The 16,825-nt window shown below is 35.9% G+C and overlaps 1 protein-coding gene across 2 annotated transcripts in view; it reads left to right on the top strand.

The window, feature by feature from the left end:
• Nucleotides 1-16,825, top strand: part of PLOD2 (procollagen-lysine,2-oxoglutarate 5-dioxygenase 2) — a 119,508-nt gene that overhangs the window by 50,720 nt on the left and 51,963 nt on the right. For both annotated transcript variants that reach the window (XM_040234306.1, XM_040234296.1), the window contains exons 2-3: nt 4,660-4,751; nt 7,895-8,031. In XM_040234306.1, coding sequence (XP_040090240.1) covers nt 4,660-4,751; nt 7,895-8,031 — 229 coding nt within the window. The remainder of the gene's footprint in view (nt 1-4,659; nt 4,752-7,894; nt 8,032-16,825) is intronic.

Raw genomic sequence — 16,825 nt, 5'->3', positions numbered from 1 at the left:
TAAATTATAATAATCTTTGTTTAGAAAATTTCTTCTGTATATTCCATTTTTCCTTTTCAGACTGTTAAAACAAGTTTTATTTATTTATTTTTTAATTAATTAATTTTTTATTTTACTTTACAATACTGTATTGGTTTTGCCATACATTGACATGAATCTGCCACGGGTGTACATGAGTTCCCAATCCTGAACCCTCCTCCCACCTCTCTCCCCATATCATCTCTCTGGGTCATCCCAGTACACCAGCCCTGTATTGTGTATCCTGTATCCTGTATCGAACCTAGACTGGCGATTCGTTTCTTACATGCTAGTATACATGTTTCAATGCCATTCTCCCAAATCATCCCACCCTCTCCCTCTCCCACAGAGTCCAAAAGACTGTTCTATACATCTGTGTCTCTTTTGCTTTCTCGCATACAGGGTTATCATTACCATCTTTCTAAATTCCATATATATGTGTTAGTATACTGTCTTGGTGTTTTTCTTTTTGGCTTACTTCACTCTGTATAATCGGCTCCAGTTTCATCCACCTGATTAGAACAGATTCAAATGTATTCTTTTTAATGGCTAATACTCCAATGTGTATATGTACCACAGCTTTCTTATCCATTCGTCTGCTGATGGATATCTAGGTTGCTTCCATGTCCTGGCTATTATAAACAGTGCTGTGATGAACATTGGGGTACACGTGTCTCTTTCAATTCTGGTTTCCTCAGTGTGTATGCCCAGCAGTGGGATTGCTGGGTCATAAGGCAGTTCAATTTCCAGTTTTTTAAGGAATCTCCACACTGTTCTCCATAGTGGCTATACTAGTTTGCATTCCCACCAACAGTGTAAGAGGGTTACTTTTTCTCCATACCCTCTCCAGCATTTATTGCTTGTAGACATTTGGATCGCAGCCATTCTGACTGGTGTGAAATGGTATCTCATTGTGGTCTTGATTTGCATTTCTCTGATAATGAGTGATGTTGAGCATCTTTTCATGTGTCTGTTAGCCATCTGTATGTCTTCTTTGGAGAAATGTCTATTTAGTTCTTTGGCCTATTTTTTGATTGGGTCGTTTATTTTTCTGGAATTGAGTTGCATAAGTTGCTTGTATATTTTTGAGATTAATTCTTTGTCAGTTGCTTCATTTGCTATTATTTTCTCCCATTCTGAAGGCTGTCTTTTCACCTTGCTAATAGTTTCCTTTGTTGTGCAGAAGCTTTTAATTTTAATTAGATCCCATTTGTTTATTTTTGCTTTTATTTCCAGTATTCTGGGAGGTGGATCATAGAGGATCCTGCTGTGATTTATGTCGGAGAGTGTTTGCCTATGTTCTCTTCTAGGAGTTTTATAGTTTCTGGTCTTACATTTAGATCTTTAATCCATTTTGAGTTTATTTTTGTGAATGGTGTTAGAAAGTGTTCTAGTTTCATTCTTTTACAAGTGGTTGACCAGTTTTCCCAGCACCACTTGTTAAAAGAGATTGTCTTTAATCCATTGTATATTCTTGCCTCCTTTGTCAAAGATAAGGTGTACATTTTCACAGAGCTAGAAAAAATAATTCCACAATTTGTATGGAAATACAGAAAACCTCGAATAGCTAAAGCAATCTTGAGAAAGAAGAATGGAACTGGAGCAATCAACCTGCCTGACTTCAGGCTCTACTACAAAGCCACAGTCATCAAGACAGTATGATACTGGCACAAAGACAGAAATATAGATCAATGGAACAAAATAGAAAGCCCAGAGATAAAACAAGTTTTATATTCAATATTTTTCAGATTGGAATATTATGGATTATGCTTTTTAATTGTAGGAATTTCCAAACATATGTAAACGGAATTCAGTTTTAACCATCATCATATGTGGGCAGTCTTGTTTAATTTTTTATCTTCCTCCTCCATTGCCTCCTATCTACCCCTAAAAATTTTAAAACAGATCCCAAACACTATATTCTTTTATTGGGTAAATACTTGAGTATTTGCTCTAAATTATAAGGACCCTTTAAAAAATATCAGCACCATTATTAGCATGCTAAAAATAAGCAATAGTTTCTTAACATTAACACATGTAAGTTAGTGTTCAAATTGCCTAATTTTCTCACAGATTCCTTATTGGCAGTCGACTTTTCACATCAGGATCCTAATAAAGGCAGTGATGTATGTTTGGTTGCATTGTCTCTTAATTCTGGTGGGATATAGTATGCTAGTTTCCCTTTCCTCTTTTTCTCTTTTGACATTGATTCTGGAGATCAGTTGATCTTCTGTCCTAATACTTCTGGTAAACTTGTGGTATGAATTTTACTGGAATCTGAATTATGTGTTAAATGTAGGTTAAACGTTTTAACAAGAATATGTCATAAGACGGTGGTCAGGTTGAACTGTTGAACTACTGGCTGGCAAGAACTTGTGAGTGGTACATGTCAGCCCTTTCTTCTTTTACTTCCCCTAGTTGAGTAAGATTTATTTTCCTCACAGTTACGATACTAATAGCAGGTAAGAAGAAACAAACATTTGTATGTAATGTTATTGAGGAGACCTTTCTTTGATGAAATTACTTATTACTTGGTTTTACTTTTTTGTAATTAGCAGTAATACTGAAACAAGAGGAGTCCTTATTTGGCATAGGATTGCCAGACACAGTCAGGCTACATATTTTTAGTTTTGCCTTCTGAGTCATTAGATTAGGTAATATTTCTGTCTGTCTGAGGGTCTGGCCAGCATTACTTTCCTATTAAGGATGGTGAAATCCTTGCTGTTAATTTTGTGCTGAAAATTATAAGTATAAAAATCCATCTAGGCAAAATCTGTAAACTTATAGCTAATACTCTGATTTATGCAGAAAAAGCTAATAAAGAAAGCTGTCTTTAAATATAGTCATTTTATGACAGTGAAAGGACTTAAAAAAGTGTTTCCTTTACTCTTATGAAATAGAATCTAGTATTCTTTTATTCAGAATTTATTGTGAATGATAATATGTCAAGTTTTCTTAATTGATTAAGCCCTGTTTGAAACTTTACAAATGAAATTTTGTTTTTTAAAAAAGAATAATTTATTGGAAAAGTACTTTTAATTTATTGGAAAAGTGCTGACAGCTTTATTGAAAATGACTTTTATTTTTACTTGAATATCTGTTTCTCATAATGGTGGAAGTTATGTGAGAAATACACATTTCTATGTTTTCCTTTTTGTTGATTGACTTGCTTGAATTGATTTCTTTATGTGTGTTACACTTATTTATATTTTATTTTCAAAATTTGATGATTACCTTGGATCTTATGAAGTAGTTTTTAATTGATTGTTATAATACATTAATGCTATGTATTTCATTTTCAATGGTTGTTTATTGTTTAGGAGATACTTAACACTGTAAATTTTTTCTTATTAATAACAGTAATTGAGAGTCAAACGACATAACTCAGTGCTTGCTGCTGCTGCTGCTGCTGCTGCTGCTAAGTCGCTTCAGTTGTGTCTGACTCTGTGCGACCCCATAGACAGCAGCCCACTAGGCTCCCCCATCCCTGGGATTCTCCAGGCAAGAACACTGGAGTGGGTTGCCATTTCCTTCTCCAGTGCATGAAAGTGAAAAGTGAAAGTGAAGTCACTCAGTCGTTTCCAACTCTTAGTGACCCCATGGTCTGCAGCCTACCAGGCTTCTCTGTCCATGGGATTTGCCAGGCAAGAGTACTGCAGTGGGGTGCCATTGCCTTCTCTGAACTCAGTGCTTAGAATGTCAAAAAGACATTTTGCTTTCTTAGCTAATTTTGCTTTCTTAGTCCACTGGTCCTCTGATACCCTAAGGTTTAAAAAAGAAAATGCTCTAGTACCTTTTGCATTTTCTGATGCATTTGTTGCATTTGTCCAACATGTCTTCTCCTGATAAGCATTTTTCCTTAATAGCTTCTATAGGTAATTTGAGATTACTCCTTAAATCTGTTTTATTCTATTAAGAAGAGGTGTTTTTTTAGATTGAAAATAATAATCCATTATAAAATGATGACTCAAAGCTGTGTATTTACTAAGGCAGTGTTGATTTTGGTTCCTTTTATTCTTTAACGAAAAACCAAAACACTGAAGGTGATATAAATGTGGATTTTATAGACCTCACGTTTACAAACATTCTTTGATAGGAAAAATATTAAGATTCTGTTTCTAAGTATTTTTTCCCAAATTTTCATAATTTATTTGAAAAAGTTAGGATTAATCTCATGATTGGATCTTTTTGTTTTGTATGTGTGCTTTGAGGAATGTAATGTCCTTCTGAACCTAACTGATGTTTGTATTCATCAGCAATGATTTATAGGTGACAATGAAGCTGGTTGATTAGATAATATGTAGGAGAGCTGGTCTTTATAGATAAAACCTTGTGCAATTTTATGGAAGTGTTTCTCTTAGTGCTGAAATCCTCCGTTGAGGGCATGCTTTATCTTAAATATTAATGTACTTTCTTACCATTAAAATAATTCATTATTTGACAGTCTGTCATTTGGTAGTAATATAACCAATTTTAATTGCCTAGTTTTTGAACAGCTCTTTGTTTAGCCTCATGTAGACTGACAAACCAAAACATTCCCATGGGTTTAATGAGGTCTCTAATCACTATAGTGATCTCTGTAAAGTATGAGTAGTTAGCTTCTTGGTAAACTGTCTTATGTTATTCCCTCTGTCTTTGCAGATAAATTATTAGTCATAACTGTAGCAACAAAAGAAAGTGATGGATTCCATCGATTTATGCAATCAGCCAAATACTTCAATTATACTGTGAAGGTATGGTATATCTTTTAATTCATGGAGATTTTAGACTGTGTACCTGAAGTACATATTCATAGTGAAAACAATAACAATAGCAACACGATTTATAATCCACAGGAGGGAGATGAAATTTGATTACATAATTGCTGTTAGTTTACACTTACTTGATTGTTTTAAAGATAGGTTTTGGCCTTGTTAATACTCTGCCACTCAGACGATAATTTCCTAGTATTCACTAATGCTTTGTATAAACATGTTCTATAAAACAACAGAAGGATATTTAGAAGGATATATATACACATATATATATATTTGTTTTGAGGAGTCTTGTACAGGTATAACATAATTAAGATTTGATAGTAATTTTTTTCACTTTGAAGTTTTTTTTTTTTTTTTTTTTGTAGTGGGTTTATCTACCTTGGTATATTTCTTCATTTAGGAAAATTGGAAACATTACTGTGAAGCAGATACTTTTTCTGTTCCATTATTGGGAGGTGCTTTTCTTGTTTTTTGTTTGTTTTAGAGGAATTTAGTAACATTATAAAAGGGCTTTATAACTTATCTCTAGGAGAATGTCTTATTGATAAATGGTCAGAAGAAACGGGAAATTTGGTAGGACGAGTAAACTGAGCTATGAAAGACCTGTTTTGTTTTTTTAAAGTTATTTATTTTTTAAAAGAAATCAGGCTCTATCAGCTAAGTCTTTTCCACCTATAGAGAAGAGAGAGATATCCCAAGGTAGGAAAACAAACAAATGAATTTAATACATTTACACAACAAAACAATAAAACTTAAAAAAAGCAAGGAGAGAGAGATTGCTTTTTGCTTAGGGAAAAAATGAGCTGTTCTAGTATATAATGCACAAAAAAGATAATATTTGCTACATAACTGCTAGAAGAATAGGTACATATGTTAATGTAGAACAACTGTTAAAAGAAGCTAACTTTGCTAAAGAAGGAGATCTAGGTGTTTAATATAGGATAAAAGAGAAATACATTAGAGAAGTTTGTTATTTCCTACATGGAAATGGAGAAAAATTATGGTAAAATAATTCTGAAATCCAATGAAGGACATCATAAGGGTTCAGAATGGAGAGAGTGTGGAATATTTCTTATGTGTGAGACACTGTTAGGACGTTTATACATGGCATGCTGTTGATTCATTATATAAACCATGTAAGGTAGATGTTACTTTGCTTATGAGTGAGGAAACTTGCCCCAGGGCATGTAACTTTAAGGGGTCAGATCTTGGACCCCAGCACCCTTTGTCTGACTCTGGAGGTTTTGATCCTCCTGCTATCTTTCCATTATATGATTCTGAAGTATGGACCCTAGACCACCAACATCAGCATCAGCTGGGAAATAGGAATGAGGTTTCTTAGGCTTCTCCCCACCTTCTGAATCATAGACTGGGAGTTGGGCCCAGCAATCTGTTTTAAGAAATCCTCTATGTAAAAAAAAAAAAAAAAAAAGAAAAAAGAAATCCTCTGTGATTCTGATGCATACTAAAGTCTGTCACACTGATGGAGTGGAAAGAAAATAAGACTAGAGCTTAATCAACACAGCACTACACAGAGTAGGTGCTCACATATTTAGGCCCAGTAGTACTGTAGTATTGGAGAAGTCCAAGGGGTTGTGGAACAAAAGTATAACAAATGTTAGGGCCAGAGGAAGCCACTTTTTAGGTCAAGAACTAATGTTCTAATAGACTAGCCCCAATATGAATCCAAATTCCCACACCAGTGTTTCTTTCTCCCTTCAATATAAGTAAGTAGTGAGGAAGTGCTCACTAGGGATCTGAGGCTGGGAGTCCCACAAGCTCTACCAGCCAGGCTTGTATTGGCTCAATGGTAAGTAAATTTAGAATTAATAATATTTATTTTCTAAACTAATTTTATACTTTTCTTTTGTATTCTTAATTTCATTCCCTTTGAATTCACAAATCTTTTAGTACAGCGGCTCCCAACCCCCAGGCCATAGACTGGTACCAGTCTATGGCCTGTTAGGAACCTGGCTGCATAGCAGGAGGTGAGCGTGGGTTAGCCAGTGAAACTTCATCTATATTTTCAGCCACTCATCACTCACATTACTACCTGAGCACCACCTCCTGTCAGCAGCAGCAGCAGCATTAGATTCTTGTAGGAGACCATGAACTGTGAATTGTGAACATGTGAGATATCTCGGTTGCATGCTTTTATGAGAATCTAAAACCTGATTATCTGAGGTGGAGCTATGACAGTGATGCTAGTGAGGGAAGTGGCTGTAAATACAGATTATATATTGTATTATATATCACAATATAAAAACCATCCCCAACCCTGGTCCATGGGAAAATTATTTTTGATGAAACTGGTCTTAGGTGCCAAAATGGTTGGGAACCACTGTGTTAGCAGATCCTTGTTTCAGGAGCTTCAGACTTTGTTTTGATGAAACTAAGGTCCAAGGTGTGTCTGTGGCAGGGGGGCTCATAGACTTGTTTCCTGCTTCTTCACAGCCTGGTGCATCAGCAGGCACAAAATTCAAGAGGCAACTGCTGAGGCTGGGCAAACAGAACCCAGGATGACTGCAGGCTTAGCTCTGAATAATTGTGCTTAGGTGATTTCTTGCACTGATAAATAATTAAACTTTTGAGGGAAAAATAAGCTTAAGATTCTTAAGGTAAGGAAGATGGCATTTGACCTGATGCCCTCTGTGTTTCCTGGGATGACCAATTTGGTTTCAACAGGGAAACAGATCAAGGGCCCCAGCCAGGATTCACTGAGCTTCCAGGGCTCCCCCTTGTTCATCAGACAGATATCCTGCCAGATTTAAAAGTGATCTGGAAAGTTTCTTCATTTTCTTTCCTTTTCATTTCAGTCAGAATAAAGAGAAATAAGATGTGAGAAATACTTTCTGTGGCTTCCCTCACCAATTCCCAACTTCCTTGGATTAGTGTCTACTTTTGAAATGTTAAAATTGAGAATGGTATTTTATGGGGTTGATAACATTAAAGAATTATGACCTGATCTAGGCATCAAGTTTTTTTCTGTCTAGCATCATGAGTGTAACATTTAAAGAGTGGTGCTATGTTATATTGTACAAGCTGTTGGTAACTTCAGTGTTTATGACACTTCATAACCTGAGTTTTGCCTGGGGATAAAATGTTGTTTTGATTTATAGGTCATTGGTCAAGGAGAAGAGTGGAGAGGTGGTGATGGAATTAATACAATTGGAGGGGGCCAAAAAGTGAGATTGATGAAAGAAGTCATGGAACATTATGCCAATCAAGAGGATCTGGTTGTCTTGTTTACTGAATGGTAAGAGAAACAACCTGTGGCTTTTTTTTTTTTTTTTTTTTTGGTCAATTGGTGCCATCCTTTTGGAAGACACTTTTTTTTTTAAATTTAACATTAAAAAAATTTTTTTTTGGCTGTGCTAGGTTTTAGTTGCAGCACGCAGATTCTTCATTGCAATGCATGGACTTCTCTTTATTTGCAGTGCATGGGCTTACTTGCCCCGGGGCATGTGGGATCTTAGTCCTCTGATGAAGGATCTAATCCATGTCCCCATGTTGGATGGTGGATTCTTAACCATTGGACTGTCAGTGAAGTCCTGAACATGTGGCTTTCTAAGTCTGTATTAAATTATTTTAAAAGAGTTGAAATTCACACTTGCAGAATATATATTGAATTATTTTATTCACAATGAATCATTGTTTTAAAAAGTAGATATTATTCATAATTATAAAACCATGGTCTGACATATTTAATTAATATGATCAAATTTGATGAGTTATCATAAATACCAATGGGAAGACAGGGCATAGGCTAAAATTTTTGTGAAATTCATGTCTTAACCCTGATTTGAGATAGAATAAAGATCATATTGGACCTTTATATTGAGAGAGTATATCAACCAGAGTGGATTCTGGTTGTCCAGGAGGAAATATATCATGTAAGGTATAAGTGAAAACATTTAAAAAAAAAAACATGTTTAATAAGAAAGAAAATCTTTCTAATATGTAAATATCTTTCCTTATACTAAATGTGGAGTGTCTGCTGTGTTTCTTCATCTTCTTCTCTGGTTTTTAATAATGTCAAGTTGTCATGAAGCAGTATTGGTAGACACCATTTTCTCTACCATTTTCCCTACATTCTTTTTTATTTTTTGGTCATTGGTTATCATTTTAAATCTCCTTGCATTTTCCTCTTTAAGTTAGGGAAGTTTTTATATCTCTCCCTCAGTTTGAAAGTCCAAAACCACAAATTATTACAGATGAAAGTAAGAACGATGCTTTTTATATAAATTTTAAATAAAGGCAGAAATTTTGAATTGAAAATAGACATACTGGAGTTCTAGTGCCATCAACACTTACAAATTTTGAAAGATTCATATCTTTGCATCTTTAGAATTTCCATATTGTCTCCCAGGAAAAAATAATGTTCTGCTTATAGTTACTTATTCTTACAACATGAGATTAATGATTAGCTTGTGTACCAAGAAGTTTTCTACAAAAGCTATTATATATATAATCTATATATATATTTATAAAACCCTTAGGAAAATGGAGCAGGATGTTCATACTGTTTGTATTAAACATTGAGTATGTTTGGTTTAAAATTACCAGCCATTTGGGTCAGCTTGAATTTGCCACATGTACGTTTTGATTTTGACTTGGAGGCAAATACTGCTCGTAAAAGTTACCACATATGAGCCAGTAGTGGTTTTGGGTTCCCAAACCTCTTTCTGCATTTTAGGAAGAACTCCTTTTCCTCACCCTTTGTTCCTTTATCAGACTACCCCTCCCATTTAAGGGAGCCCATCATTTAAGATTTAAGCTTGGAAGAAACTGGTTTAGTTTGGGGACAGTTGGTTTCTGATAAGAAAAGGGACACTATGAGATATCTGAAGACTGCTTGAGGTTGCGTTTATTTATTTGGTTGATACTTTAAGACCCAGTATGACCAAAAGATAACAATAGACTTTTAATGGAAGGTCCAGTGTGTGCCAGACACTGTGTTTGGGATATGTCAGTGAACTGAGAATAAAATTTCTTGACAAGTGCCTCTGTGAAAAGAGCCAGCTAACTGAAATCACGCATGCCCATCTCCCCAAACTCTAGTCTAAGAAGCAGCAGTAACATTTTCTCTTTCATGACTCACCATATCTGTCTTCCTGGAGAAACCTAGGGATGATGAGACAGTAACCAAGATAAGAACCATGGACAATTGGTACCACTTTAGAGCTCTTTTCTTTTATTTTTACCTTAAAGACAATACCCTTTAAAAAATATTGTGGACAAGTGATCAGTACAGTTGAAATTGTGGGTAATCCAAGATCAGGGAGAAATGAATTTGACTCTAAATTATTTGAAATAGGAAAACCATTTTGGAATAGAATTGTTAATCCCCTAATTAACCTTACCTCCAATTAAGGCTATAGTTCAGAATATACTCATTTTAGTAAATCAAACCAATTACTACTTGTTATGTGAGTTTTTAAGGACAATTTAACTGTACTAATTAGTTTTATGGAAGTATAGGTCACTACTATATAAAAAAATACCAAGATTTATATAGTTAATAGTTTAAATAGTCTTTAAGAAAATAGCTTTGTTAAGATATGATTTATATACCTTGACATATGCTCACTTTAAGTGAAAATTTCAGTAATTTTTGTTAAATTTACAGAGTTGTGGAATTATTGTCACTGCTTAATTCTGGAACATTTCCCATATCTCAAGATGGTCCCTAGTGTTCATTGTGACAGGCTTTTGTGAATTAATTTGAAAGCAATCTTATAGCATCACTTCCATGGGAATATGTATTCTAAACTGACTTTTGGATGAACATTTAAAATTAGAGACAGTGTTCATAAATATACTGTTAAGATTTACCATATTTAATTTAGATATAAATAAATGTTTAACAAGGGTTTGGGTTATTCTTAAAACAAAATGAACACTGAAGCTCTTCATGTGAGAAAGTACCACAAACTTTTTTTTTTTAATCACTTCACCCTGCAGTGTGTGTGTGTGTGTGTTATAGCAATTAAGATGCTTTGTGAAGTTGACAATCTCCCCTTGATTTGAACAGCTATCAGTATATATAATGGATTTGATGACTTTAACAGACTGGACAAATTATGATGAGCTCTTTTGAAGTAGGCTCATAGAGATTTTGGGGACAAATATTATAACATACGACTACCATTCTAGTTTTTTAAAAATTCAGTCTACCTTACTCCTACCATTATTTAGCAAGAACTTATAAATTGCAAAGTCAATTCCTTTATCTTACCTCAAAGTCATAAAGTTAAACTATCTTTAAGGAAATACTTCAATGAACCAAGGAGTTGCTATATACCAAAATTGTGGGGTAGATATTTTCAGAGAGGAAATAATCATTTTGGTGAGTCCAGTAACCACCACCAAATATGCCTTTCAAATATTTCATATATTGGGATTCTTTCTGTAAAACGCACATCTGATTAATGACATTTACATTCAGTGCCACCACAAAATATAAATTTCACCCCACATCACAATCTGATCAGGAAATGGTTTGTTGATGTTGTGTGGAATAAGAGGAAGCAACACTTCAAAACATTGATTTTTTTTTTATTTTTAGTCAGCTTATGAGGCACCCACTTAATTGCTTATTGAGCTTTTCACCATTCTAGTTTGCTTCAAATGCTGAACGACTATAGAATGGTCTATGTTGAGTTCTTCAGCAACTTCCTGTGTAGTTTAAGAGGATCAGCTTCAATGATTCTTTCAGTTGGTCATTGTCATCTTCCAGTGGCCTGACACTGAGCTCCTTGTCTTCGAAGCTCTCATCTCCTTTGCAAAACTGCACTGTACATTCATTAGTGGTTCCTGGGCCAAATGCACTGTTTATGTTGTGAGCTGTCTCCATGCTTGATGACCCATTTTAAACTCAAATAACAAAATTACTTGAATTTGCTTTTTATCTCACAACATTTCCCTAGTCTAAAGTAAATATAAAATAAACAGCAAGTAATAAGTCTTTTGCAAAAAATCTAAAGCTAGAAATGTGCATTCAAGTGATGTATAACATAACCACATTTATTTAGAATGACCAACCTAGATAGCATATTCAAAAGCAGAGACATTACTTTGCCAACAAATGTCTGTCTAGTCAAGGCTATGGTTTTTCCTGTGGTCATGTATGGATGTGAGAGTTGAACTGTGAAGAAAGCTGAGCACCGAAGAATTGATGCTTTTGAACTGTGGTGTTGGAGAAGACTCTTGAGATTCCCTTGGACTGCAAGGATATCAGTCCATTCTAAAGGAGATCAGTCTTGGGTGTTCTTTGGAAGGACTAATGCTAAAGCTGAAATTCCAATACTTTGGCCACCTCATGTGAAGAGTTGACTGATTGGAGAAGACTCTGATGCTGGGAGGGATTGGGGGCAGGAGGAGAAGGGGATGACAGAGGATGAGATGTCTGGATGGCATCACTGACTCGATGGACATGAGTGTGAGTGAATTCAGGGAGTTGGTGATGGACAGGGAGGCCTGGCGTGCTGCAATTCATGGGATCTCAAAAGTTGGACATGACTGAGTGACTGAACTGAACTGAACTAGCAGCTGACTAATACACATAGTTTATACAGAAGACAGAGTAAAATTTTTCTGAAAGCAAAGCTTTTTAAGATTGATGTCTGTAATTTTAACTAATTATGGCGGATTTATTTGATAGACTTCTTCTTGGCAATGAGGGCAGTTTAGGTTTGCAGACACAAAGAACCTAGTCATTAGCAATGGACAATATTTCATTAAATTAGTGAAGGAAAGCCAAATACAGAGCAGAAGGGGACAACCGAGGATGAGATGGCTGGATGGCATCACGGACTCGATGGACGTGAGCCTGAGTGAACTCCGGGAGATGGTGATGGACAGGGAGGCCTGGCATGCTGTGATTCATGGGGTCGCAAAGAGTGGGACACGACTGAGCGACTGAACTGAACTGAACTGAACTGACATGGTTTTTAATTTTTTCCCTTGTTTTTGAAGGAAAGGTTAAAATCTTTAGCTGTCACTTAAACATATTGCATTGCCTTCAGCCTCGTCGATGATGTGAAATATGATTAGAAATTACATGGGAAATGAATGACTTAAAAAAAATTGTTCAAATATTCTTATTAGTGTTTACTGAGTGTATTAGTGGGTATGTTGGAATAAGGAAGAACCAGACTATATTTAAAAGAAGGATTGGTTGTTTATATATAGCTAGATAAATGGTACTAATTTGTCTACTTTTTGTGTGTAGACATAAATCAGATTTTCCCCAAACCAGATTATCTACAAACCAGATTACCTACTTCTTGAATCTTTTTATTTTGAGTAAATATGTAATATTAAGCATCTGTTATTATATAAAATATGGTGCTAGCTGCCATGGCTGGATTGGTGGTGGCACAGGGGTTGACTGGGACAGAAATCTTGCCCTCTGGATAGGCTTTTCTATCCATAGCTTTGTATGTGTTTTCTGGCATAGCTACATAGTAATACTAATATTACATAATAATAATATAATGTTACATAATGATATGTATATATTATTGTATATAGTATATTGTATATACTATATAGTATAATTATATAATAATACTACATAATAATAATAATATTGTAGCTACATAATAATAAATGCTGGGGATTGAAAAAAAGCTGCTTACTTTCTTCACTGATTCAATGAATACTTAGTTGTGTGTGCACGTGTGTGTGTGCTATCACTTCAGTCGTGTCTGATTCTGTGTGTGTGACCCTGTGGACTGTAGCCTGCCAGGCTGCTTTGTTCATGGGATTCGCCAGGCAAGAATGCTGGAGTAGGTTGCCATGCCTTCCTCCAGAGGATCTTCCTGACCCAGGGATCAAGCCCGAGTCTCAGGTCTCCTGCGTCAGTAGGCAGGTTCTTTACCATACTTACTGTGTACTAAATATGTATTAGATTTGAGAGGTCTAATGTTGCAGAGATAAATTTAACTATCATTTAAAATTAGAGGGAGATTTTCATTTAATATTTATTTTACAAGTAAAGAGACTGATGCAGAGGCACCAAGTGATGACAACTCATGGTCCCACAGAGAGCTAGCAGCTTGAGCAGCTTGAGGTCTTGCCACAGTGTCTCCTTGGCTGCCCTGCCTGCTAGGAGTTACCTCAGGACTTGGCTACTCTTAGGAAACTGTCTGGACAAAATGACTCTCCACCTGAGCAGTGTCCTCATTTGACTCCTACCTCATCCCAGCCTCAGTAGGAGTATTATATTCAGAAAATGAAATTATATACCATTAATTATTTTAATAATTTTAATAATCCTCCCAGTAATTGTTTCTAAAATAGTCCCTACATTGTCCAAGTTTATTCCTTCCCCTTCCTTCAAAATTCCTATGATAAATTTAATCATTTCTCTTGTGATTATTTTGTAATTTATTCCACAAGTTCAACTGAGTAGACATTTTCAACTGCTTTATGAAAATGAGGAGGGAGTGGTTCTATAGTATTGTTTTTAGCATCAATTATCTGTGAAAAATATAGATATGTGTTTAAGATGAAGACATGATTAAAGAGAGAATTATCAGGTGTATTGCTTCTTGCATGCTTCATTAGACTTTAGTGAAAGTGAAAGTGAAGTTGCTCAGTCGTGTCCGACTCTGCGACCCATGGACTGTAGCCCACCAAGCTCCTCTGTCCATGGGATTCTCCAGGCACGAATATTGGAGTGGGTTGCCATTTCCTTTTGGCTTAAATTTATATCAGTGATGATGAATAAAGTGTGGGTTGGGGAGGAACAAATAAACAAGATTAGGGAACACTTCTGTTGTTTTCCTCTCTGCCTTAGGGGAATAATACACAGATGAATAAAGTGGTGTACTTGGCATGTGAAGGAAGACAATGCAGTTTAGTATAAATAGTCACTGCCAGCATGAAGTTCAGTTCAGTTCAGTCGCTCAGTCGTGTCCAACTCTTTGCGACCCCCATGGACTGCAGCACACCAGTCTTCCCTGTCTGTGATGAGTAGAAAATGAAACATTCTGTGGAAAAAGAGAGGAAAAGAGTTGTGGGGATTAAGAGGATGGAAACGATCTTTTCCATTTATGCTGCTCACGTAGAGGTTTGTAGTGGAAGTGAGATTTGGCTGAGGGTGAGTGGTTTGGATCCGACTGGAAAAAGATGTGCTAAGCTGATGAAACATCATGATTAAAGACATGAAAGAGATCAAATAATTCAGTGTGACTTCAGAACATGTTATTTAATAGAAAATTAATGTGAATCTCATTCATTTAGACTTTATTTTACAGGCCAGAGTTTGGTAAGCTGTAGTCTGGCCCAGGCTCTTTTCTGTAAATATTTTTGTTGTAGCACAAGTGTGCTCAATTATTTACAAATTGCCTATGGCTGCATCGTACCACAAAGGCAGAGTTGAGTCATCCAGCAGAGACTGTATTGCCCTCAAAGCCTAAGGAATTTTCTCTAAAAGGCTAGATAGTAAATATTTGCTGAGTCCCACTTTAGACCATAGTTCTGATCCAGTCAAGGGACTGATCCAGTCAAGGGACTGGCACAGAAAGGTTTTCAGGAGAGTTTGTCAGATGGTCCTTATTGGAGGGGATGGGTGATGGGGAGGCTTATAAGATTTTTGAATTAATCTAGTCCAGTGTGTTTTAGTGGGAGCGGAGAGGCTTTAAATTTTAAATAGATTAAGTAGATGGAATCAATGGGTTCTGGAGAAAGATTTGATGAGAGAGGCCGTGGAAAGGGAAGAGGCAGGGCTGAATGAAGGATTTTCAGTTTGAGTGACTGTATGGTTGATGGTGGCACAGAAACAGGGAACGCAGAAGGACAAATGCTTGTAAAAGTTTCAATGACCTGTCTGAGATAGAACACTGACGTGTCTGGTAGAGGACTCAGCATGACCACATAAGGTGAAAACCTTATGGTTTTTGCAGGACCCAGGAACATTTACAACAGTGAACTGTGGAAAGTTTTATCTTATTCTTCACATTTAAATGTATCAAATTCTTATGAGCATTATTTTATGACTGTTGTGGGCATTTTTTAAAAAGTTTGACCTTTTGGGTTAATGTGACTAAAGTCATTTTAAGTAGAAAAACTTTCTTGCCCTTTGAAATGTTTTAAATTGGTTCAAAAAAACTTTTCTAAAGTACTTCAACACAGAAATAGCAATGCTACTAGAATGGAATGAGAAAGTTCCAGCAACCTTCAATTTTTATTCAAAGTCCAATCCTTGCTTGAATTATGTGAAGAGAATTTTTGACTTTTACATTTTCATCTACAGTAATTGCTTTTTGTTATAAAGGTAATGCCTACTTATAAAATTTTTAAATCATCAGAGTACAAGTAGCCCACAACTGTTTCAAGTTGTTGACTTTTGTTAATAGTTTGAGATATACTGTGGAGATATTAAGTCCTTCACTGGTGTTACAAAGACACAACAATCATTTGCCAACTGTACCTTTATAACTTTGAATACATGATATTTGTTGTTGTTTAGTTTCTAAGTTCTGTCTAACTCTTTTGCAACTCCATGGCCTGTAGCCTGCCAGGCTCCTCCATCCATGGAATTTCCCAGGCAAGAATATTGAAGTGGGTTGCCATGGCCTCCTCCAGGGGATCTTGCCAACCCAGGGATAAAATCTGTGTTTCCTGCATTGGCAGGCAGATTCTGTACCTTTGAGCCACCAGGAAAGTTCGAATGCATGATGCTACGTGTGAAATATCTGAATCAGTTTGGTCCAAGTCTCCAATCATATGATTCTCTGACATAATGAGCTCTTTTTATCCATCTCTCCAGACAATTTATTGGGTCCTGTGCCTCAGAGGGTTTGGTTTATTTGCCTTACCTCTCAGGGCTTAGTTACCCTAGTAACTGGTCTTATAAAGCTAGTTTTATTTCCTAATCTTCAGTATTTAAAAAAGAAAATTATATCAGCAACTAGTAGTCTTGAAGAAAATACCCCTGAGAGAAAAGATAGGGTTATCCTACAAGGCAGAAATCTAAAGTGGTCATACTTATGAAATCAGCTGTACTCCTGCCTGGAGAATCCCATGGATGGAGGAGCCTG

This window comes from Oryx dammah, unplaced genomic scaffold, assembly GCF_014754425.2.
Source record: "Oryx dammah isolate SB20612 unplaced genomic scaffold, SCBI_Odam_1.1 HiC_scaffold_2, whole genome shotgun sequence".
In the NCBI taxonomy this organism is placed as follows: domain Eukaryota; kingdom Metazoa; phylum Chordata; class Mammalia; order Artiodactyla; family Bovidae; genus Oryx; species Oryx dammah.
This window is presented reverse-complemented; position numbering and strand designations above follow the sequence as displayed.